Source organism: Microcaecilia unicolor, chromosome 8 (genome assembly GCF_901765095.1).
Source record: "Microcaecilia unicolor chromosome 8, aMicUni1.1, whole genome shotgun sequence".
Classification (NCBI taxonomy): domain Eukaryota; kingdom Metazoa; phylum Chordata; class Amphibia; order Gymnophiona; family Siphonopidae; genus Microcaecilia; species Microcaecilia unicolor.
This window is the reverse complement of record NC_044038.1, coordinates 152,975,958-153,001,399: the sequence shown is the minus strand read 5'-3', so window position 1 is coordinate 153,001,399 and position 25,442 is coordinate 152,975,958. Positions and strand designations below refer to the sequence as shown.

Here is a 25,442-nt window from a genome sequence, read left to right as displayed (position 1 = left end):
CTCATTTACTGTTACTGAGAATATCCTATACCATTACACAGATCTATATATGCCCTTCTTTAAGGGCAATATTTTAATGCAAATCTATTTTCTTCATAATAAATTGTGTCTTCTTCCTGACTGTGGTTTGTCACCCTGGTGGGGATCTCAGGAGGTTATGATCTCAGAACAGCACCGTAGGTCTGTGAGAAATGAGATGTAGCTTCCAAAGCAGGACCCATCCTGTCTGATAATACTAAGGCTGCTAACTGGATCCAGATTCACAGGACAGGGTTGATCCAGTTCTGGGGAACATGTAATTCTGATTGCCCCATTGCAAGCCCTAAGAAAAGCAAGACTACAAGTCCCAGCATGCACTGGAGTAAACTCAGGCCTGGCGAATCTGGATCCAGTTGGCAGCCTATCCTATACTATGCAGAAAGAGCATTATTAAACTGTTGCATTCTGCATCTGCTAAGGTTTGAACCATCTATGAAACCTAACAGAGGGCTAGAGGGCAACCAGAAGGTACATCAATGCCCAGAACGAGTCACAACAATATTAAAGAAAAAATGTCAAAACTTTGTTGCATTATTTGCACTAACAAGGTCATATCGCTAATAATAGAAGTTGTCAATCAAAATAGCTCCTAAGTCTTTTCCCTCCTATTCTGTGTCTTGGGAAAAAAATAACGCTTTCAACCTCCCCTCTGCACACAGACCTGAGCTATATTTCTGCTATGTTTATTTTGCGTAAATCATGTGACTGATTCTATCACAAGTTCTTTGTATCTGGCACTTCGCCAACCAATTGGGGCCAGAGGCTTGCAGGAAGTTTTTCTCCAGATCTGGAAAGATAATCGATGTTTCGCTTTTAATTCCAGGCAGGCAAACGAGTGAACAGACCTGGGCTACGCTACCAGAAGAAACTAGTCTCTAAACTCGACTAAAAGAAGGTAAACGACAGAATTGAACGGGGCTTCCGTGGGATGCAGAGAGCAGACGGGTCTGGGCAACCCTAAGCTTGAAAGGAGGGAAAAGATAAACGATCCTCCCGGAGCCCTGTGGTAAAATGTTCAGACCTGATATTTTTCTGCCTCCCCCTCTATCTAAGTGGACTCCCGACATGTTATTTGCCTCGTTTGTTGTTTTAACTCTTCTTAAAGCTGCCGAAGAGTCTCCAGTGAAGGAGCGAACAGGAGAGAGAGAGAGAAATCCACGCTGGTGGTGTGTGTTTGGGTTGGGGGAAAACTTTCAACAAAAATTTAGTAACTGGACTGGAAGCAAAAGATCCGTAGGATCCGTGTTTTACCCGGACCCTTCTTGGAAGGGTTAGGAACGCATATCTTTTAATGTAAAGGGCTTTTGCGGGTAGAGCCATTACAGTTTATACAAGCAGTGCCAAACTCCAGTTACTTTGTTGTTATTTTCAAAATCCTGCAAACGTAAAGTGGAAATTGACATCTTTAATCTTATACATAGCAGTTGCTTGCAGAATTTCTGGAGGGAGAATATGTAAAATGGCAGCTACCGATAAGCTTCCCTGGAAGACTGAGGAGTAAGGAATTTAAAATATGTTTAGGTAGTAAGTTTGGAGTTCCTGTAAGAGAATAGGAGGTTTTGTGTTGCTGATGGAGAGACAAAAATATGGTGAAAGTCACAGGCATGGTTTGAAGGGGGAGGGGGGGGGGGGGGAAAGCAGCACTGGTGCTAGCACATGCCTTTGAATTCATAGTAGAACAGATCCATTGAGGGTGTAGCTGAATGGATTTGAGAGTGCCTTCTCCTTGGGAGGTGCAAGGACTAATGACCTCGTAGAGTGCTAGCGGAGTAGAAGTAGATAGGGAGGGGTAATGGGAGGTTTCATAATCTTCCCCCCCCCCCCTGCAAGGGCTGACTCTGCTTTCATAAACGTGACCAGATAGTGCCACTGAATATCAACAGTAACCGTGAACCTTGAAGCTGCCAATTTTCTGGACAGTTTGGAGACAAGAGTTGGCTCTTAACTGTATAAATGATCTGAATGACTAGGGCCACTTAAAACACAGTCCTTTTCATTTATGCGGTTAAGCATGGGCGTAGCTACATGGGGGCATGGGCCCCCACAGATTACACCCTGGTCCCCTGTACATTTGACCTGCCCCGCCGCCGCATCATCACGTACCTTATTTGCTGGCAGGGGTCCCCAATCCCCGCCAGCCGAAGAGTCTTCTTCAGCGCCGGTCGACTCCGGCGCCATCGTTGTGTGATCATCTGTTTGACGCCTTACGTTCTGAATGGGGCTACATGCACGGTGCAGGACGTAAGGCGTCAGAAACAGATGATCACACAATGAAGGCGCCAGAGTCGACCGGCGCTGAAGAAGACTTCGGCTGGCGGGGATTGGGGACCCCCACCAGCAAACAAGGTACCTGATGCAGCAGTGGTGGGGGGGGGGAGGGGTTGCAGTTATGGCGGCGGTCCAAAGTGGAGGGGGGGGGTCGGTGGTGAGGGGAGGCGGCTAAACAGTGCCCCCCCACCTCGGGCTCTGGCCCCCCCTCCCGCCAAGGTCTGGCTACACCCCTGCGGTGAAGTGCTGACTATCGCACTTATTCAGACAAGTGATAGCCGGACGCATATACTCAGATATTCAGTGCCAATGCGCAGACATGGCCCGGCCTTGACTATCCAGGCATAATGCTGGCAGCAGCCAAAAATAACCACTGAGCACCAGCAGCTGAATATTTACCCCCAATTTCCTGTCTCCTGTATTTAAAACCATTTAGCCAGACAGGAACGGCCCCTGACTGGTTAAATGGCACTTAACTGCTTATCTGGCAATATTCAGCAGGAGATACTGGTTATCTCCCACTGAATATTGCCGGTTAGCACTTAGCAGATAACCGGTTATATCACGCAATATAACTGGCTATCCCCTAATATTCAGTGCATCACCGGGTAAGTTTGGTGGCCAAATTAGGCCACCAAAATAGCAGGTCTGTCTTTGGCCGGTGTAAACTTAGGGCACTGTTTACTTAGCCGTGCTATAGGCTTGCTAGCGAGCGCTAATTTTTAGCATGCGCTAAAAACACTAGCGCACCTTAGTAAATAGGGCTCTTAACCGGCTAGTGCTTAATATCAGCTTGGCCGGTTAAGTTTAAAATGGCCAAAAATAAACCGGATAGCCAATGCTGGTCACCGGAAATGGCGCGGCATTGAATATCCAGGCTCAGCGCTGACCACGGGAGGCAGCTCAGCAGACTCCTGCGGTCTGAATATCGGCCCCCTGGTCTATCAATTAGATTCTAATGGCTCTTTGTAGGTTATCTCGCTTTGTAGAGTCATGACAGTGCAGAGAGAGCCTGTCCCGGAAGCTGTACGCTGCATTTTAACTCTAAAACAATCTTGTTTTTCTAGACAGCTATGGCAGGTGACCGACATACGGAGCAGAACTTGAAAGATGAGCTAACGTGTTCCATATGCTGTGAACTGTTCAGAGAGCCAGTGATGCTGGAATGCATGCACCATTTTTGCAAGGCCTGCATCCTGCGTTTCTGGCAAGGATACCAGAAGGTCGCTTCCTGCCCTCAATGCCGCAGGGAGTCTCCCAGCAGAACCTTTCGGACCAGCTATCTGGTGGCGAGGGTGGTGGAGAGAGTGAGACAGTGCATCACTGAACAGCAGAGAAGAAAACTGCAGGTGAGTAGAATACACTGAAACACAAAAAGTTGCTACAGGATGCAATCAACAGCATTTTGGCGGAGGTGGAGGGAATGTATCCAATTTCAAAATAAGGCACAGACATACCGACCTAGGATAAGGAACCAGACCCTGCATTTTACGATAGGAGAAGAGGGGGCTACTCCTTCCAGGTTGACAGTGAATGCCTATAAAGTCTCAATAGAAATATGGTGTCACAAAAGCCAGATTCACATCCGGTGGTCTCAACTGGTCACAGTAGTTTAGGAACATAGATTTCTTTCATATTAATATGATTTATCTTAACTCTGTAACACAGTGCTCTTCAGTGCAAGGCCTGGGACCAGTGATAGCCCCTATCATCGTGCTGGGTTTTTCTACCCAAGCTCACAACAGAAAGGGAGAACATGGAGGGAAGAGCTGCATGCTTGTAGAACCAGGCATTTCTCAATAGAAGAAGAAAATGCATTTGGAAGCACCCACCTCCTTGAGGATCCCCCAGTGAAAAGGTTGAAGGCAGGCAGGTGGGAGGGATGTTATTATTACATAGTGGTTAGCAGCATTGTTGCCTCACTTGGGAAGATATGTGGCAGCTCTTCTTCAGTTAATTTGGATCCAAAGTGGCCCACTGCAGTGAAGACTGCTGATAGCTCTAACTTTACCAGGGCCAGCTGAAAGGACTGTAGCACCCTAATGCATCAGTGCCCCCCACCCCACACTGCCTGAATCCGGTATCTCTCCCTCTACTAGTATTTTGCCCACTCTCTAAAGTCCGCATCCACCCCACCTCCCATTGGTGATGAAGGGTGCCAAAATTCCAGTCCAGCATCTCTCCCTCTCAACCACCCCCCCCCCCCCCCCAACCCCAGTCTACTTTGAAACTCCTAGAGGGTGCCGGCAGCCGCAACGATACACACGTGCTGCCTGACCTGACCTGGAGACTTCTCTCTGCTGACTTGCTGAAAACAAAGTTGCTTCAGAGGGGGTGTGACATGGCATAGAGAAGGCTCCATGCTGGGTACAGGCAGCATGGGCAAATTGCTGGTGCCCTTTAGATGTATGAAGGTAGACTAGGGGTAGGTGGGATTGCAAGAGAGGAGGATGCTACACCGCAGGCAGGTGGAGGGAAGAGAAAAGATGCCGGACTGGGATTTTGGTGCCGTCTATCACTGGTGCCCTGAGCCAGGGCCTCACCCGGTCCATAGGTTGAGCCTACTCAGCAGGACACCTGCCAATGATTAACTGAGGTACCTACAGTACCACAGCAGGGAATGACAGCTGCTTTGTTGGCTCCCTGGTCAATTCTTTGTATCTTTATGATGTTTTTGTCCATCAATAAAGCTGGATTGTTTTTCAGTTGGTGTGATTTTTACTCTCTTCTACCTGTGCTGTGCTTTATCTACATCAGTTTTAGCCACGACAATTAATTTTGCCATGTGTAACACAACAGTACTGACTAGATAATGAGTGGAGAACTGCAAAGGAGTTTTTCTCTATTAAATATGCCACAAAAAAATTAATGAGCATTTGTTAAATTAACTCTAAATCCAGAAAATGGCCTGCAAGCGTACAATTGCTTTTCATTGTGTCCCAAACTGCAAATCAGGTGTTCTTGAAGTGGCATGTAATTATGTTCTGTAGACAATGCCCAGTGGCTGTTTTCTGTCCTCTGCTGTATTTTAAGACAAACCACATTTTTATTTTAAATGGGACGGCTTTAGAACAATAACAGGACAGGTCTTCATTCTTACTGCAGTGAAGCTGGGCATCGTATACATGGTGAATGCAGGGGTGGGGGGTCATCTGTTTAGTCTGTGCCCTCTATCTGATCCTGCTATGTGTTTATTGCTACAAATTATTACAAATTACTTTCTTATGCATTATTCTTTGTTATGTATCCTATACTGTTTATTGTAAGCCACATTGAACTCAAACTTGTATGAGATAACGGATATAAATGTCGCAACTAAATAAAAATAAATAAATTATACATAACAGGGAGTAGACAGGGAAAAGAGACATAGGGGAGTGGGAGAAAGTGGTCTGTATTCCAAGCAACAGGAACAATGCAAGGAATGTAATCGGTGGTATAGCTAAGTAGGTGGCGAGGGGCGCGACTGCTCTCCCAAACGGACTTCTAACGGTGCCGGCGACTAATATTTTACAGAGTCCTGCCGGTCCATCATGCCTACATGTGCCTGCCCAGTCCGTTATCCTCACCCCCAACGACTCACCCTGGCTAAGCTTCTGAATGTAATACTGGGTGGGGGAGGAGGGGACATAGAGACTAGGGCTGTACCGAATATTCATATTCGATTCCATTTGGCCCCAAATACGTTATTTGTATTCGATCGAATAATAATTTAAATTCGAATATGAATAATCCGGGGCTCTGCTGTGCTAAATCCTACTAAAGTAAACCCTTGATCTCTGATTTCATGTTGCTTCTTTTATTATTTATGTTAAACCTCAATTCAGCCAGATACTATTTTTCATTATCTATATTCGGCAGAATAGTAACATTTGCAATTCGGTGCAACTCTAAAGACAGTGCAGTAGATCATGGAGTAGGGGAAAGTGGTTTGCATTTCAAGCAGCAGGAACAATGCAAAGAATGTAATACTTGGGGGGGGGGGGGGGGGGGGAAGGGGCATAGAGGCAGTGCAGCAGATCTTTTTCTGCTCTAATCTGCATGGGGAATGTAGGAATGGCATGGGGTTACACAAATCAATCCCACTATTGATTTCCAGGGCAAAGCTGGAAGCAGTATAGCTGGAGATTGTCAAATATATGGCAGAAGCCTCACTTCTCTGAAGAGGTAGCGTTTGGGCAAAGTACCTCACCTTATGGAAAGAGGAGTGTGTACTACCAATGGGTCTGCTCAGAGCCGCCGGGGGGGGGGGGGGGGGGGGGCAAAATTTCTCAGGCCCAGTCTCCAAGGGGGACCCAGTGCCAGGGTCTCTCTCTCTCCTGCTTCTGACGGACCTGGGTGATCACGTCCCAACAGAAGCAGGAGAGAGAAAACTCCAGCACCGGGTCCCCCTCCAGTGCTGCTCTTTGCTCCGTCTCTACCGCCATGCCAAGCGGCTGCTTTTCCCTTCAGGCGCATGCTCGGTTTTGAAACCAAGCATGCACAACAAGAAAAAAAAGCAGGGGCAGGCATGGAGTGAAGAGCAGCGCTGGATTCTTCCGCTGGCAGGGCATCTGGATCCCCGCCACCCACAACGTATTTGAGTGGCAGCCCCAGGCCTGGCTCAGTCTTTCAGTGACCCTGAGTCTCTGATGCGCTGTGCGCCTTAAACATCAGAGGCAGCATAACTACTACTACTACTACTTGACATTTCTAAAGCGCTACTAGAGTTACGCAGCGCTGTACAATTTAACATAGAAGGACAGTCCCTGCTCAAAGGAGCATACACGAGCTTGAGACAGTTTTTCCCTGATTTTGTTTTTTAGAAGCAACTGGAAGATGCCCTGAAATCTCACCAGATTAAATTAGAGGATTTGGTCCAGATGAAGAGAATGGCAGACCAGAGAATTTACACTATAAAGGTAAATTGACTCCATCTTGCACACTTTCTCTCCTGTGCATGACCTATTTTCATCGTTGCATTTCTCTGCCAAACCAGTCTAGGCTTGACATTAGGGGAGCAATTCTAAAAGTGGGCACTACAATTTAGGTGCAGTATTTCTGCAGGCAGGGTGCCTAACAGGATGCTAGGCAATATTAGGAAAGGGATGGTAAATAAGGCCAATAATATTGTGACGCCTCTGTATCGCTCCATGATACAACCTCACGTTGAGTACTGCATTCAGTTCTGGTCGCCGTATCTCAAAAAAAGATATAGCGGAATTAGAAAAGGTTCAAAGAAGAGTGACCAAAATGGTAAAGGGGAAGGAACTCCTCTCATAGGAGAAGAGGTTAGGGCTGAGGGGAGATATGATTGAGGTCCACAAAATCCTGAGTGGTGTAGAATGGGTAAAAGTAAATCGATTTTTCACTCTTTCAGAAAGTAGAAAGACCAGGGGACACTAAGTTATGTGGAAATACTTTTAAAACAAATAGGAGGAAATATTTTTTCACGCAAAGAATAGTTAAGCTCTAGAACTCACTACCGGAGGATATGATAACAGTAGTTGGTGTGTCTGGGTTTAAAAAAATATTTGGATAAGTTCCTGGAGGAAAAGTCCGTAGTCTGTTTATTGAGACACATGGGAGAAGCCACTGCTTGCCCCGGGATTGGTAGCATGGAATGTTGCTACTATTTGGGTTTCTGTCAGGTACTTGTGACCTGAACTGGCCACTGTTGGAAACAGGATACTGGGCTAGATAAACCATTGGTCTAACCCAGTGTGGCTATTCTTAAGTTCTTATTCTACAACAGCACTTATACGTGTACAGGTTCTTATGAAATACTAGTGTAAGTTGACAGTTGCACGCCTAAATGTACGTGCAAACCTTTACACCAAGTCTGTGGCTGGCATAAACATCTGCACCTAAATGTGGCAGTTACACAAGTAGCTTACAGTATTCTGTAAATTATGCATGAAAATGAGTGCCCCGCCTATGGCCTGCCCATGTGAATGCCCCTCTGACACATCCACCTCATTCCACTGAATGCCTCTGCAGTTTAACGCATACTAAAATAGCATTTAGGAGTGGAGGAGTAGCCTAGTGGTTAGTGCAGTGGAACATGGAATGTTGCTACTACTGGAGATTCTACATGGAATGTTGTTACTATTTGAGATTCTACATGGAATGTTGCTAATGGAGGAGTAGTCTAGTCGGTTAGTGCAGTGGACTTTGATCCTGGGGAACTGGGTTCAATTCCCACTGCAGCTCCTTGTGACCCTGGGTAAGTCACTTAACCCTCCATTCCCCCAGGTACAAACAAGTACCTGTGTATACTACATAAAACCACTTTGAATGTAGTTGCAAAAACCACAGAAAGGCAGTATATCAAGTTCCATTTCCATTCCATTTAGGTGCTGAAAGGCTGGATTTGGTAAATGACGCCGAAAGTTTGGCGCCAGAAAGATCAGCGCTAAGCTGGTATTCTGTATAGAGTGCAGCATGCCCTTTATAGAATACTGGCTTAGCACAGATTTCATGCCTTACTTTCAGCGCCAGCATTTACGACTGCCAAAACCTGGTGCCCGATTTTCAGTATTTGGATGCATGTTTCATAGTAGTCTATTACATCACACCTAACTTCTCGGAATGTCCCCTGATCCACCCATGCCCCTCCCATAGCCACACCCCTTTGGAGTTGCTCGCTATAAAATGTAGGCACGGATGTTATAGTATATTGCCTAGGGCAGATGCATGCATAACTCCAAAATTGTTGCCAATTAACATCAATTATTGATTGATGCCTCATTAACTAATTACTTTGTGCTTGCATCTGCCCTCAGCACCCAAATTTGGGCAACCTATATAGAATCATTGGGTAAGTATATACTTATCTATGTGGACGGCAGTATTCTATAAATTTACAGGCACAATTGGTGTATAAATTAAGTGCCCTGTTATCGAATGAGTGAACAACTGGCTGTGCAGCTTTTTGTGCAAAACCAGAGAACCAAATTTAAGATGTTCTTTGTGTGAAAAGGAGAAATAAATTATCTTGTACTAATATGACATTTTTTTTTTTTTACTTCTTCACCCTGTTATGCATCTGTTTGCCTGCTCTGTTCTAGTCACAAGAAAGAGTTCTTCCCCTTTTCACGCCTCTCCAACCTTCATAAAAAGCACCAGCATGATTTAAATTGTGATTTCTGTGTCTTGACTTAGGAAAACTCTGAAGCACTTGCTGAGAAGGTTCGCGTGGAGTTCAAGTGCTTGCATCAGATCCTTGAAGAAGAGGAGAGGGCCACATTGGCTGAACTAGGAAAAGAAAAAGAAGGAGCAGTGTTGATGCTGAAAATGCACATCCAGCAGTTGGAAGAGGGGATCTCAGAGCTGAAAAAGACAATGGAATCTATTCATCAAGCTATGAGCAAGATGGGTGACGAGTTTCTTCTGGAGGTGAGCTCTCAGCAGCCTTCTGAACCCATCCCAGGAAAAACTGAAGGTTTAGGAACAGTGACGTGTAATTCTGTGTTTTGAATTCCCACCTAATGCATGCTGATGCTAAAATTAAAGTCATCTTTTCACCACGGAGGTCATGGAGACAAGGACTGTGTCTCAATTTAAGAAAGCATGGGGCAGGCACGTGGGATCTCTTAGGGAAAAGAGAAGTTAGTGGTTACTGAGGATGGGCTACTTGGCTCTTATTTGCCATCATGTTTCTCTATGAGAAAAACAGGACTACCAGACAGTAATTCTCAACCCTCCCCTGGAGAACACCCAGCCAATTAGGTTTTCAAGATATCCACAATCATTATTCATGAGGGGAATTTGCAAAGAATGAACACCTTTATATTCATTCTCTCTCATGCATATCCATTGTGGTAATTCTGAAACCCAATTAGCTACTTGTTCCTCTAGGAGAAGGTTGAGAAGCAACTGGTATAGGAATTGCATAACCAGAGGATTGAGCCGCCCTGTAGTTAATGGCTTTGACACAGCTGTAGTTTCCTTATCCTGGGGACAAACCGGCTGACATTCAACCCGCTGGAGGCAGGCTGGCTAAGTCCCGTGATCGGTGCTGAGCCTGGATATTCAATGCCAGGCTGTTTCCGGCAATCAGCATTGAATATCCTGGGGGGGGGGGGGGGGGGGTTCGGCCAGCTTACACTTAACCAGACAAGTCAATATTCAGCGCTGGCTGGTTCAGTTTATAGTGGCCAAAGATAGACCTGCTATTTGGACAGCCTGATTTGGCTGCCAAACTTAGCCGATATTTGCGGCTAACCAGCTATATCATGTGATATAACCAGTTAGCCGCTATGCACTAAGCAGTAATCTCCAGCAGAAATAACTGGCTTTCTCGCACTGAATATTAGCACTTAGCCGGTTAAGTGCTATTTAATCTTCTAGGAATTGTGCCTGGTGTCTCAATGCCTCACACCGAGTGCCAATTTTTTAATGGCATTTTGGCGTCACGAGTCTATATGTTGGCATTGATGCGCCTACATTTAGGTGCGCCCGCTTGTGCCATGTCTGTGGCTGTGATAAATTGGTGCACCTAAGTGGTTCATGCAGTTTCCTCATCTTACAATATTTAAGTCAGAGATGTGTCCATGTCATAAGTACATAAGTAATGCCACACTGGGAAAAGACCAAGGGTCCATCGAGCCCAGCATCCTGTCCACGACAGCGGCCAATCCAGGCCAAGGGCACCTGGCAAGCTTCCCAAACGTACAGACATTCTATACATGTTATTCCTGGAATTGTGGATTTTTCCCAAGTCCATTTAGTAGTGGTTTATGGACTTGTTCTTTAGGAAACCGTCTAACCCCTTTTTAAACTCTGCTAAGCTAACCGCCTTCACCACGTTTTCCTGCAACGAATTCCAGAGTTTAATTATGCGTTGGGTGAAGAAATATTTTCTCCGATTTGTTTTAAATTTACTACACTGTAGTTTCATCGCATGCCCCCTAGTCCTAGTATTTTTGGAATGCGTGAACAGACACTTCACATCCACCTGTTCCACTCCACTCATTATTTTATATCCCTCTATCAAGTCTCCCCTCAGCCGTCTCTTCTCCAAGCTGAAAAGCCCTAGCCTCCTTAATCTTTCTTCATAGGAAGTCGTCCCATTCCCGCTATCATTTTAGTCGCCCTTCGCTGTACCTTTTCCAATTCAATATATCTTTCCTGAGATGCAGCGACCAGAATTGAACACAATACTCAAGTTGCGGTCGCACCATGGAGCAATACAACGGCATTATAACATCCTCACACCTGTTTTCCATACCTTTCCTATAATACCCAACATTCTATTTGCTTTCCTAGCCGCAGCAGCACACTGAGCAGAAGGTTTCAGTGTATTATCAATGATGATGTAGCTATAATTTGGGTTCTTTTTTCCCACATGCATCACCTTGCACTTGTTCACATTAAACGTCATCTGCCATTTAGCTGCCCAGTCTCGTAAGGTCCTTCTGCCCTATCCATGCTCCATCTACTTCCCCCCCCCCTTGCAGTTACGCACTTTCCCTGAATTCTATATATGGTGCCCAAAATTGTGCCTCCAAATTGCACATGCAACTTAATTGAATAATGAGCCATCAACTAGCAATAATTCGGAGTTATCAACCAATTATTGAAGTTAATTGGCTCCAATTAGAATCTGTGTGCGCATCTTGCTAAACGCCATTCTATAAAGATCTGCACACAAATTTTATAGCCTGCAACTCAAAAGGGGGTGTGGCCATAGGAGGGGCATGGGTGGGTCGGGGCGTTCAGTAGAGATGCATGCAATGTTACTGAATACTGGGGATCCACGCCTAACTTATATGCCAGGATTTACACCAGTTTTCGGTTGGTGTAAATCTTCACACCCAAAGTTTGGCACAGAAATTGGCTCTAAGTGCTATTCTATAAATGGTGCGCAGTTCGGAGCACCATTTAAATAGTGCTCCGTGCAGATTTTTTCAGCACCCAAATTTAGGCGCTATTTACAGACAGCTTGAAAATACTCGGCATCACACTCGACCGCAACCTTACTCTCGAGAGTCAAATAAACTCTGTAACAAAGAAAATGTTCTATTCAATGTGGAAGCTCAAAACGATTAAAACCTTTCTTCCCAAGAGCAACCTTTCAATACCTAATACAATCAATGGTTCTAAGCCATGCAGATTACTGCAACAGAATCTACGCGGGTTACAAAGAACAACTCATAAAAAAAAAACTCCAGACCACCCAAAATACAGCAGCCAGGTTGATATTCAGCAAAACACGCTTCGAAAGCGCCAAACCTCTTCGTGAAAAGTTGCATTGGCTCCCACTCAAAGAACGGATTATCTTCAAAATCTGCACCTTAGTCCACAAAATCATTTACGGCGTTGTTCCAGGATACATGATAGACCTTACTGAGCTACCAATAAGAAACAAAGTCAGACTGTCAAGATCCTACCTGAATCTACACTACCCAAGTTGCAAAGGACTGAAATACAAAACAACTTACGCATCCGGCTTCTCCTACATAAGCGCACAACTATGGAATGGCCTCCCAAAAGCCCTGAAAACAATCCACGACCACCTGAACTTCAGGAAATCACTAAAAACTATCCTCTTCAAAAAGCCTACCCCAACGACCCCACGTAAACCTCTTCACTCAGCAACACTGCATGATGTTGACCGTACTGGACAACACGCAATCTTCATCCCTCCCGACCCTGCACATATACCTCATACAATCACTTTTCAACCTTGTACTTGTTATCAACCGACTGGGCAAACGCCTTTGACGGTACTATGTAAGCCACATTGAGCCTGCAAATAGGTGGGAAAATGTGGGGTACAAATGCAATAAATAAAAATCTAGTCCTTAGCGGACCCTTATAGAACAGTGCTTCTTGCACCTGCGTGTGTAAGTGCCAATTAAGTGCACATAACTACATACACCAAGTTCTAGAAAAGTGTTTCACAAGTCCGGTCCTGGATTACCCCTTGCCAGTCAGGTTTTCAGGATATCCACAATGAATGAAAGAGATTTGCTTATAATGGAAGCAGTGTATGCAAATCAAGTTCATGCATATTCATTGTGAATATCCTGAAAACCTGATTGGCAAGGGGCACTCCAGGACTGGACTTGGGAAATAGTGTTCTAGAATTGCCCTTAATGTCTCATTTTGTTTGACTTTTTTATTAGGTGAGATTCTTAAGCTAGGCTCATACAGACTGAATGAGTGGAGAAGAATCCTTAGGCAGAGCAAAAGGGTACTAGTATTGGATTGCTACAGCAAGTAATTGGCAGGATTCCTGTCAAAGCAGGATTGTTAAATGCAAGCAGTCCAGTGTATCTGTCGTCTGGTTTTGGATAAGATTAACTTTGTTTTCCTGCAGCTGTGTATATTTCTTTGGAGTCAGGAAGAAAGACACATGACTGCTAAAGCTTAGTATTCAACAGGCAGAAGACCCACAAGGAGCTTCAACCTTATCAACTGAAATTGATTTATGTATTAAATGCTCTGGCTGAGATCATATTATGGTTCTGTTTATCAGCGTTGGTCTTCTTAAGATGTGAAGAACAGTGGTAAGCTCACATGCTGATTCCGATAAAGAGGAAGTCAGAATGCAAAAGTCAATTATAGAGAATATAAGATAGATAAAAGTATAAATTTATGGGAGTGAAAGTATGAGGAAGTGTATAAGAGAACCCCATTCCTCCTTAAAAACATTCTCCCACTGGACCACCTTAATAGGGCCAAGGCTGGGGAATTCAGCCAGAAGGGTGTGGTCCCAGCCAGGGAAGATAAAATCTCAGAGTTGAAAAAAGTTAGAGAGGCCCACAACAGGAAGAAGCAGCCTTCCAGACTACACCTGCACACAGTATGAGTAAGGAAGGTTTTCTGGGTCACCTATTGGTTTTGCCTGAAAGATAGGACTGGCTCTCTGTGTTTTGCATTGCTAGTCTGAATAAAGGGTGTGTTTTGTGTTTTCTTAAAGCTGCCTCAGTTGTTTGTTGACAGGTCTCCCAAAGGCTAGTAATATCAAGAAAATAAAGACAAACTCATGGATACCCCTTCATCTCCCCCCCCCCCCCCCCCATGATTTCTAAAGCTTAATAAAGAAGAACAGATCTTTTTCCATCTGTTCACATTGCATTAATTATTTCTCTACTTTTTCTGCAGGTGGAGGATCTAAAGACCAGGTACGTTACTAGAACGAAAATCAGAGCTCTTCTTTCCCTCGGTCCCCCCTTTTATATGTGACCAGTTATTTCCTCTGCTTATTTCATGCTTGCTGTTCAGAGTCGTCTGAATGACTGCTTATTTCTTGCTCCACTGGTTTCTGCTGCTGTGTGTAGATAGCTTAAAGATTATAGCTTCTTTCTAAAGTGTTTATTGCTGGTTCAGAAAGCTTTGGAATGAAAATGGAAGTAGACCAAAACTCCCATACAGAATGGAGACATTGAGGAGTGAGGGGAGCAAATTTCCAGAGTCTGTGTGTTGGTACCAAAAGATTAAGCATTCTTTCCTAAGAAAAACAGTTTTTACAACAGCTCAATAAGATGTCAACAAGTGTTCACCAGTGTACCTGAGAGAAATTTTTTTGAAAACTGCAGTGAAAAGGAAGCGCTGTCACTCCATGTCAGTGGCGTAGTTATGGGGGGCCTGCCCCCCCAAATTGGCTCTGGGGCCCCCCGGTTTGGCTGGCGGGGGTCCCCGACTCCAACCCCCGCCAGCTGAAGCATTTTATCTGTCCTGCACTGGTCTCGCACTTGCCTTCTCTCCTGTTTCCAGTTGCGCCGTGCATTCTCTTGTTTTAATGAAATTGAGCATGCTCGCACATGCTCAGTTTCATTAAAACGAGCATGCAGTACACGGCGGGCTGAAAACAGGAGAGGAAGCAAGTGCGAGACCAGAGCGGGACAGATAAACGCTTCAGCTGGCGGGGTTGGGGAACCCCATCAGCAAAGGTACCTTGCGGTGGTGGTGGTAGTGGTGGGGGGGTTGGAAGCAGCGGCGGTGAGGGGGGTCGGAAGCGGCGGGGGATGCAGCCTAAAATGTGCCCTCCCCCCCCCAAACACACACACTTTGGGCTCTGGACCCCCCTCCCGCCGAGGTCTGGCTACGCCTTCTCCACGTATACCGTAGACCCTTCATTTTATAATCTTGTGCGTTCAAATTTCTGACTACGGTGCAAATTTGTAGATATAAGGTCAGTTGTAGAATAAGGTCAGTTTCGTACGGAACGACAGTAATTGGCAGTTAATTGGAGGAACATTGCTTTATACAGTCTTCACTATATTCATTTTTTCCTCTTTCCAGCTAATCCTGTTTTTTCTGTTTTCAGCAGAGCTAAGTGTAGCTACCTGGGCCAAACCAGGTTCAATTCCACAGCCTGACAGCTGCTTCTCAGGCCACCTTGGGCTGGAGATGCTGCCAAGCTAACATTCACAGCACATGAAGGGCTGATGGGTCTAGCCTCTTCACAACAGCAACACCTAGGAGAAGTAGCCTAACAGAACAATGGGCTGAGCACCAGGGCATGCTGGTTCAGTGATTAGAGCAGTGGGTTGAGGACCAGGGCAGGCCGGTTTATATCTCACTTGTATTTTTGTGATCTTGGTCAAGTCATTTAACCCTGCATTGCTTCAGGTTCAAACTCAGATTATGAGCCTTCCGGGGCTCAGGCATGCCCACTGTACCTGAATGTACACTGCTTGGATAGCTTTTGGGCTTGCAGACAGTGTATAAGAAATTAAATAAAATAGTAGCCAGATTCAGGAAACATCCATACCATTTTAGGAAAGGGCTGTGTTTGTGGTCTTGGTCAAAGATTGCCACTTGAATGTTTAAGAAAAACTCCAGGAAATTGCAAATGAAAACTCATGATGGAAAGGATGCCAATTCCTTTTGAACAGGAAGTGCCAAGTAGCACACGAAACTGCTAACCCATAGAAAACTCAAAATACCCCCATGAACTCCTACATAACATCCCACAAGGAAATAAGTCTGCATGCTTGCTCTTACTGTGTTTATTTTTTTAAATACTGTATCTGATTGAAGCTTTCTCCCTGTGAGTTCACTTTCATTCTTTCTCTGTGTCTCTTGTATTACATAGTAACATAGTAGATGACGGCAGAAAAAGACCTGCACGGTCCATCCAGTCTGCCCAACAAGATAACTCATATTTGCTGCTTTTTGTTTATACCCTACTTTGATTTGTACCTGTGCTCTTCAGGGCACAGACCTTATAAGTCTGCCCCACCTCCCAATCACCGGCTCTGGCACAGGCACAGACCGTATAAGTCTGCCCAGCACTATCCTCACCTCCCCTCCACCAGCCCTGCCTCCCAACCACCGGCTCTGGCACAGACCGTACAAGTCTGTCCAGCACTATCCCCGCCTCCCAACCACCAGTCCCGCTTCCCACCACCGGCTCTGGTACAGACCGTATAAGTCTGCCCAGCCCTATCCCCGCCTCCCAACCACCAGCCCCGCCTCCTGATCTTGACTAAGCTCCTGAGGATCCATTCCTTCGGCACAGGATTCCTTTATGCTTATCCCACGCATGTTTGAATTCCGTTACCGTTTTCATTTCCACCACCTCCCGCGGGAGGGCATTCCAAGCATCCACTACTCTCTCCGTGAAAAAATACTTCCTGACATTTTTCTTGAGTCTGCCCCCCTTCAATCTGCATTTCAAGTCCTCTCGTTCTACCACCTTCCCATTTCCGGAAAAGGTTCGTTTGCGGATTAATACCTTTCAAATATTTGAACGTCTGTATCATATCACCCCTGTTTCTCCTTTCCTCCAGAGTATACATGTTTAGTTCAGCAAGTCTCTCCTCATACGTCTTGTAACACAAATCCCATACCATTCTCGTAGCTTTTCTTTGCACCGCTTCAATTCTTTTTACATCCTTAACAAGATACGGCCTCCAAAACTGAACACAATACTCCAGGTGGGGCCTCACCAACGACTTATACAGGGGCATCAACACCCCCTTTCTTCTGCTGGTCACACCTCTCTTTATACAGCCTAACAAACCTTCTAGCTACGGCCACCGCCTTGTCACACTGTTTCGTCGCCTTCAAATCCTCAGATACTATCACCCCAAGATCCCTCTCTCCGTCCGTACCTATCAGACTCTCCCCACCTAACACACATGTCTCCCGTGGATTTCTACTTCCCACTTGTTAGCAGGCTCAATGCAGCTTACATAATATAACAAATTTACAAGGTAACACAAAATGGATAAAACATCTAAATAGAGTATATGAAGAGGTGGACAATAAAAAGGGTACATCTCTCTGTATTAGACCACAAGACTACGTGGAACTAAAGGTTGATAAACAAGTTTCATCTCCTCACCTGCAGCTTAATCACTTTCTATTTCCATTCAGAACAGTTCTCAGTTTGGGTGTCTGTGTCTTCTAGGCGGATAAAATATGTGGAAACCCAACCTATCAAGAACCTAGAGCTGCACAAGGAGAAATACACAGGGCCTTTTCAGTATAAAATATGGAAAAGAATGTTAAAATCCATCCATCCAGGTATGTATGACACCACAGTGCAAACACAGGCTAAGAAATTCTTAAAAGCTATAAAATGCACCCCCCCCCCCCCCCCCCCAACAGTCTCCTACAATCCATCCCAGTGCTTCAGCTATCCAGACAGATGTAAGGTATCTTCCCCTGAGGGCATTTTCTTCAGGGTATGAAGGGTTTGCTTTGAAGACTAATGGTACTCTGTAATGTTTCAGTGGATTTGATGGTTGAAGCCCTCTAGGCAGAGGCACATCCCTTTAACATTCAGAGATTGCTGTTACATAGGACGTTGTAGGGCATAAAATAATTTGAAAAACGTATTTTCAGGAGAAAAAAAAAGTATTCTGTTCTCTGAATGTTAATTTTTTTATCACTTTAAGGTTGTCTTGCATTTCTCTACTATTTCGTTTCTATTCATAGTAAAAGGACCCCTCAGAGTGTTAGAGCTTTATTGTTCAAAGAAAGAACAGGATGTTCCTCTACGGTAATCCAAAGTCAACAGAAGAAAAGTAGAGGATGATAGAGGATGACGCATGACTCGCAGGCTGGAAATTGCAGAAACACTTTATTGTAGCACCGATAAAAAAAGACCCAAAACGGGTCCATGTTTCGGTGGACAGGCTGCCTGCTTCAGGGGTCAGGTTACAAACACTATATATGAAACAAACATAAGAAATAGAAATACAATATAAAAAGGGATGTAACCACTTACAATACAAAAATTGCTGTTGAGTGTAACATAAAAATATGTGTTTTAAAACAAATAAAAGACAAGTTGTATGCATGATGAAGAAATATGTAAATAGTCCATAATAGTGTCTAGTAGAAGGGCAGGAACAAACATCTTTATGATTGAGAGTGTTGTACTGGTGCAAAACACTGGATATTCAACAGAACAATATGTCTGTCAGAAATAAAAACATTAAAATATAATTGTCATAAATATATAGAGATTTAAAACGTATAGTAATGAAACATACAGAGCGAAAAGCACATGTACTATGAAACCTAGATACCCAGTAAAAGATAACGGCATCTATACTTTCAGAGAAAACCGCCAGGCAAAAACGTACGTAACCCATTAAACATTATAACTGGTTATCTAAAAAGATGCTCAAGCCACATAAGTTAACTATAAAGGAGTATTAAAAAGGACATAAAAAAGATAATATCTATTGAGGTCTCCATAAAGGAAAATGAATATAAGAAAGGATGACTATAATAAAAAATATATATATTAAACCTTGCTTGTCTTGCTATCAGAGATAACCAGCAGGCTAAAAAGAACGTAAATGATTAAACGTTAAAGCCAGTTAGGTACTAATAACCGCTGAAGCCACATGAGCTAACTATAGAATGGCATTAAAAGGTCCATAGACAAATTAATCAAGGTCCACATGGAAGAAAATATAAATGAATATAAGAAGAAATAATATATAAAAACTAATTCATCGTTCTTAGTATTGCTGGTCAAGGTGAGAACCAGCTGATCAAAAAGGTGCCAAAGACCACGTCAGCAAAAAATATATATATTGTGATCATCCCAAACTTTAAAAATGTCTAAAAGGTGATAGTCTAACCACATACACCTTACTCGTGTGAACAGGAGCATTGAAGTAAAACCATAAAAATCTGAATATCAGTCTGTTTACCTGCCGTTACTGGGCACTAAACGGAAGTGCGTGGCTGAGAACTACATATTCATAGGATTAAAATTACATATGGATGAGCTCAAAATGCATACTCAATGCGGGATTCCTAATGAACCTGTCACTGAACTGCCAATGTGAATAACCGGTTATGGACTAAAGACAGTTAAAAATAAAATCAGTTAGAGTAAAAGCTGGGTGACGTATAAACTGATAAAATAAGATGAAAACATGTAAGAAGATATAAACACTGCATGGAGACATAATTAAAAACAAACTGCATGGAGATACTTAATTAAAAACAAGTATAAGGACAAATATTGGTCCATGTCTACAAATTACTTTCCAAAAGAAACTTTTGCATAAAAGACAAATAAAAAGACAGGTATGTGCAATACATATTATAAAAGTAAGAAACATAGTAGAGGTTACATAAGTACATAAGTATTTCTATACTGGGATATACCAAAAGTCCATCAAGCCCAGCATCCTGTTTCCAACAGAGGCCATCCAGGTTACAAGTACCTGGCAAGATCCCAAAACAGTACAATACATTTTATGCTACTTATCCCAGAAATAAGCAGTAGATTTTCCCCAAGTCCATTTTAATAATGGTCTATAGACTTTTCCTTTAGGAAGCTATCCAAACCTTTTTTTTTTTTTTAAACCCCGCTAAGCTAACTGCTTTTACTACATTCTCTGGCAACGAATTCCAGAGTTTAATTACACATTGAGTGAAGAAAAATGTCTCTGATTTGTTTTAAATGTACTACTTATAGCTTCATTGTGTGCCCCCTAGTCCTAGGTTACATATATGTTATGAGGGAGGGGCCCCTAAACAACCTTCAGTCAAAGTGGTACATACAAAAAAAGGGGGTACAAATGTACTGTATAAAATCATAGGAAGGGCCTTAAATCAAACTCCGAATTAAAGCCAAGTGGTTCCAAAGTTTGCATATAGAAAATAGTCCTTCATCTGTCAATATCTCCTCCTCTCCATGAGCTGTGAAGGACTCTGAAAACTAAAAATTTCAGGTCAGCTATTGTACAGTTAAGGCCATTCCAATATGCCACAAGTGGTGCTGATGTAACATTCGTACTAATACAGCTGCTTTGCTCAATGATACGTGTCTTGGTATTTCGTTTGGTTTTTCCAGTATACAGAAGTCTGCATGGGCATTGGATGATATATATAACTTTAGCTGTGTTACAATCAGATGAATGTTTTAAGGCAAAACTCTTACTGGACTTTGGGTAGTGCCTCTGAATACCCTTAGAGACCACCACTGCACTATGCAGATAGTGTCGGGTGGAGCATGGACAGAACCAGGGTGGTTCCAGAATTTATCTGGATAGTGGCATTATTCGGTCTGCTTTCTAGATAACTTGGCAGATACGAGTTAGAAAGCTGTTCTAAGCTGTCCAGATAGCAAATGGACTATTACCATTATCCGGATAAAAATCCGGCCCTGACCACCTTATCCACATTTTTAATATCATCCACTATCCAGATGGTGGCACTGAATATCCAAAGATTTTTGACTGTCGCAGCCTGCATTTGAAAAAGAATCTCTGCCCATTTCAACTGAAAATTGCGTTGCAACTCTGTATGTGAGGTTTTAATAGTTTGCAATGATTGTCTTGGTAGCAGATTTTTTTTTTTTTTAGTGTTCAACAATTTTTTTATTGATGACATTTCAAACCAAAATCCACATTCTGAACATTACCAACACAATCCTATATAAGTACATGGGTAGAACAGTTTACTACTTATAGTCATCAAACTTTTATCATGTTATTTCCTCCCTCCCACCCCTCTCTCTGCTATATATCCGCATGGTGAAATTTTACATTTAAATCTATTAACAATCCAGATATACATCAAGAACTTGCAGCAAAACAAATGAAATCAGGTATACCCGAGGCAACATACACAACCGCAACCTGAACCTACAAAGGGGATCTTGTTTCTGATAATCCCATACTAAAAAACTTATTGCCTCTAGCGTGAGCTGCTTTGCTGCAACTGGGCAGAATAAAATATCTTTTGTATTGACACCCTTAAAGCGCAATTCCAGCATTTTTGTGATAGACATATCAGTGCCAATACTTTGCAAACTAAGATAGATTTCTCAAATTTACCCAGTCGACCAAAAGGAGATGTTAGCACCTGACGAATAGCAAAGCAATTATCTTATCATCTAAAGTTTTTACAAATTTTTATAAACCTCCCCACCCCCAACCCCAAAACTTCAGAATTACAAGTAACTATGCTGGTTCCCAAAACCACTACTAACGTGACAGAAAACCTCCCCCCTCACCCCCTCCATTCCCCCCCCACTAAGGTAGCAGATTTTAAATACAGTGCATTCTTGCTGTTCGCGATGGTATGGTTCAAAAACATAGTGAACCGTGAATTCATGAATACCGAAACAGTGTCCATATGGGAAAATAGGGGTTAGGTTCCAGCTATACCAATGTTGCCATGAAACCGCAGAAAGTGAATAATTATTCCTATAGGAACTACTACTACTTATCATTTCTATAGCGCTACTAGACGTACGCAGCATTGTACACTTGAACATGAAGAGACAGTCCCTGCTCGACAGAGCTTACAATCTAATTAGGACAGACAAATAGGACAAACAAGAGATAAGAGAATATTAAAGTGAGGATGATAAAATAAGGGTTCTGAACAAGCGAATAAGGGTTAAGAGTTAAAAGCAGAATCAAATAGGTGGGCTTTTAGCTTAGATTGAAGACAGCCAGAGATGGAGCTTGACTTACAGGCTCAGGAAGTCTATTCCTGGCATATGGTGCAGCAAGATAAAAGAAACGGAGTCTGGAGTTAGCGGTGGAGGAGAAGGGTGCAGATAAGAGAGATTTACCTAGTACAGGGTTAGGTTCCTGCATGGGACAGCGTTTAACAAAAACCTGTACTGGAGCTTAGGATTGGTAGCTTACAACTCACTCCATGGACACTTGGTGGCCATTTCCAGAAGCAAACGCCAAAAAACGCAAAAAGAAAAGTGAAAGCAGTTTTGAAAGGCGCATGTCTGCAAATACGTGAATAAAGCAGCGAGGATTGCAACCTCTATTTGCACCTCCACGGTTGCACGAAATAGTGAATACTGATCACACAAATAGCACGAACTCACTAGATATTTCATATTAATGACTTGGAACATGCGACATATGACACATTTTCCCTTAATCCTTTGGCAGATTTGAGCTTGTCTGTGTGGGAAAAGATATGGTAAAGTATGTATCGATAGAGTGACAAAGGATGTGTGGGTGGACGAGGGTATATGAGATGTGTATGTTTGTGTCTGTGGAGAGGGGATAAATGTACGTATTTGGGGGTGGGTGTGTTCACTTAGGCTTCCGCGGCTAGTGTCACAGTTGTTGCAGTTGTCCGGGTCTTGCCGCATCTGAGTAGTAGACTTGACGTTTCAGCCATTGTACTGTGAGGTCTGCAGTTTGTCTTTATATATAATAGGTTCCCAAAACCTGATTGGCTGGGTTTGAGGTGGGTGGTTTCCTCAGGTTGGGCTGTGGTTGGAGGGCTGTCGTGGGAGGAATGGGAAGTTTGAGAGTGGAAGCGATAGGGGTATGCTTGGAAGGTATGTGGTGGTGGGGGAGAGACTGTGTGTAGGGATGGTATGAGGGTAGATCGTGTGTGCAAACAAGCGTGTAATGGGTCAGTCTGTCTGTCATCTGTTCACATGTATAACAGGTGCTCTCGCTTTGGCAAAACGGCTAAAAAAGGTCTTACCTCAGATTAGATGATGTAAAATGAATTGTGATTAATTTGTGTCATTGCCTTTTTTTAAGAGACTTTTTAATATGAGTGAAAAAAGAATATCTTAGACACTGATCAGTCCCCCACATTCACACTGTTTATCTTGGTAAATAGAAAGTTCCCATGTTCAGAACTGAGAGGAAAAACTTTGACAACAAATCTTCAACTCACTACTTTTCTTCTTTTTCAGCTCCAAGCTTGTTGACATTTGACCAAGAATCAGCCCATCCTAACCTTGTCTTCTCTCGGGACCTTACGGGGGTGACAGAAACTGATATACCCCAGGTTGTCTCCAACAGCTCTAAACGGTTCTTGCAGTGTGTAAATGTTCTGGCCTCTGAGACATTTGAGAGTGGGCGCCATTACTGGGAGGTTTGGGTGGGCAACAAGATCAAATGGGACCTTGGGGTGGCTGCAGAATCAGTGGACAGGAAGGCGAAAGTCAAGCTGTGCCCTGAGAACGGGTACTGGACGCTTCGCCTGAGGAATAGGAATGAGTACTCGGCCATGACCAGCCCACTGGTACGACTGTCACTGGAGAACTGCCCGAGGAAGGTCGGTGTCTACCTGGACTGCGGTGAACAGAAGGTGGCATTCTACAATGCTGAGGATATGGTGCATCTTTTCACCTTCACCCAGGCAGATGCACACAGATTCTGCCCCTTCTTCAGCACATGCTTCAGCGAGGGCCATCAGAATGTGGAGCCAATGAGAATTTGCCATTTAAATTTGTAGAAATAACAGGAAGCGTAACATAAGGTCTCTTGATGTTTGAAGATGTCATTTTCCTTACAAAGGGACTGTATCAAAGTTGGAGCATTCATCTTCCTTCAGTCCCCCAAGTAATGGATAAGAAGGTTGCAGAGAGGGGCTGAAAGTAGCTCATGTACTGTATCATCTGTTTTTCCCCCCTCTCTGGTCTAATTCTGGAGGGACAGCTTTATCAAGATTTCAACTTTCTCTTAGACCAATGAGAATTCTAGAACCTTGCACAATGAGATTAATGCACATGCTATAGATGAGATTCTAGCCTTTCATTGTTATCATAATTGTTATTGTTTGTCTTGCACACCCCTGAGCATCCTCATGGAAAAATAGAATAAAAACAATCAAAGTAGATTTTAAAAGGCCAAAGCCGTGCTCTCTGACAGGGAAAGTGATACCCTTTAAAAGCAAGATTTTTCATGGAACATCTTACATGGTGTTCTAAGAACAGAGAATGTGCCAAAATTTGAGGTGGCAGTCGATAGAGTAAAATAAATATATTTGTTGCAATTAGCATTTCTGGTTTTTTGCTAGTGTAATAAAAGGTTTCAAAGACATCATAATTGTAGTTGTGAGAAGTAATGGTAGCAATAAGAGCATCTGCCAAAGTAAATGTATTCATATATGTGTGAGAATTATCCAAGGTGAATAAAGACGTGTGCGTTGTTGGATGAATAGATGACTGTGAGCACAGTGCAGGATGTTAGTAGCACAACCAGATGGCCTTAGCCTGCTGCTTCTGCATACTGGAAGTCTCATTTAAAACAGACAGCCTGTGTTTTGCTGTTGAATGCATTACAGATGGAATTTGGGGTCCTTAATCACAGCATCTTCAGGGAACAGGTGGATGCTGCATCCAGAGTTTGGAAGTGAACTCTTCCAGGACTGCAAACAGTTGGAGGACAGGCTTTTTCCTCTCTAGTAGTCTTATGGGTTAGACATGTATTTAGTATGCTGATCCATATCATTTGTAGATGTTTTTCCATCCTCATTTAAAAAAAATGTTTAGATAATTCAGCAATTTAGTAGCTTTGATTTGTCTTGGTTAGTTTAAGTAGTTTAAAATTCACAAAGTACACAGACAGAATATTTTTAAAAAATCAATCATCACAAAGGATTTTCCAGAACAGATGAGCTGGATCAATGGCGCCTGATTTAAGATGTGAGTGGTGTGGCAGTGGATGATTTGTTACAGTCCCTTTCCACCACATGTGCCTAAGTTGCTAGGAATGTGGAGTTCAGTTTGCAGGAAGATTGGGGGGGGGGGGGGGGGGGGGGAGAGACCACTATCTCCCTGATAGGGATGTGCAAATTTCTGCAGAAACTTGCTTCCCGCCACTTCTACCCAAGGAGTTCTTCCATTCAAGAGCCCTTACTCTGGTTTTCCTGTACCGGAGCAAGCGAAAAGAACCAGAACTGCAAAATGCTAATACCAAAGATAACGGGGAAAAATTGGCTTC

The 25,442-nt window shown here is 43.5% G+C and overlaps 1 protein-coding gene across 1 annotated transcript; it reads left to right on the top strand.

Annotated features, from left to right (window-relative positions):
* The first annotated feature begins 788 nt into the window (after positions 1-788).
* Positions 789-24,539, top strand: LOC115476574 (zinc-binding protein A33-like). The gene is made up of 7 exons (XM_030213012.1): positions 789-934; positions 3,375-3,656; positions 7,113-7,208; positions 9,451-9,684; positions 14,401-14,420; positions 17,657-17,772; positions 23,408-24,539. Exons 2-7 carry the CDS (start codon positions 3,381-3,383, stop codon positions 23,950-23,952), a joined length of 1,287 nt encoding a protein of 428 aa, XP_030068872.1. The 5' UTR covers positions 789-934; positions 3,375-3,380; the 3' UTR covers positions 23,953-24,539.
* Positions 24,540-25,442: the final 903 nt, after the last annotated feature.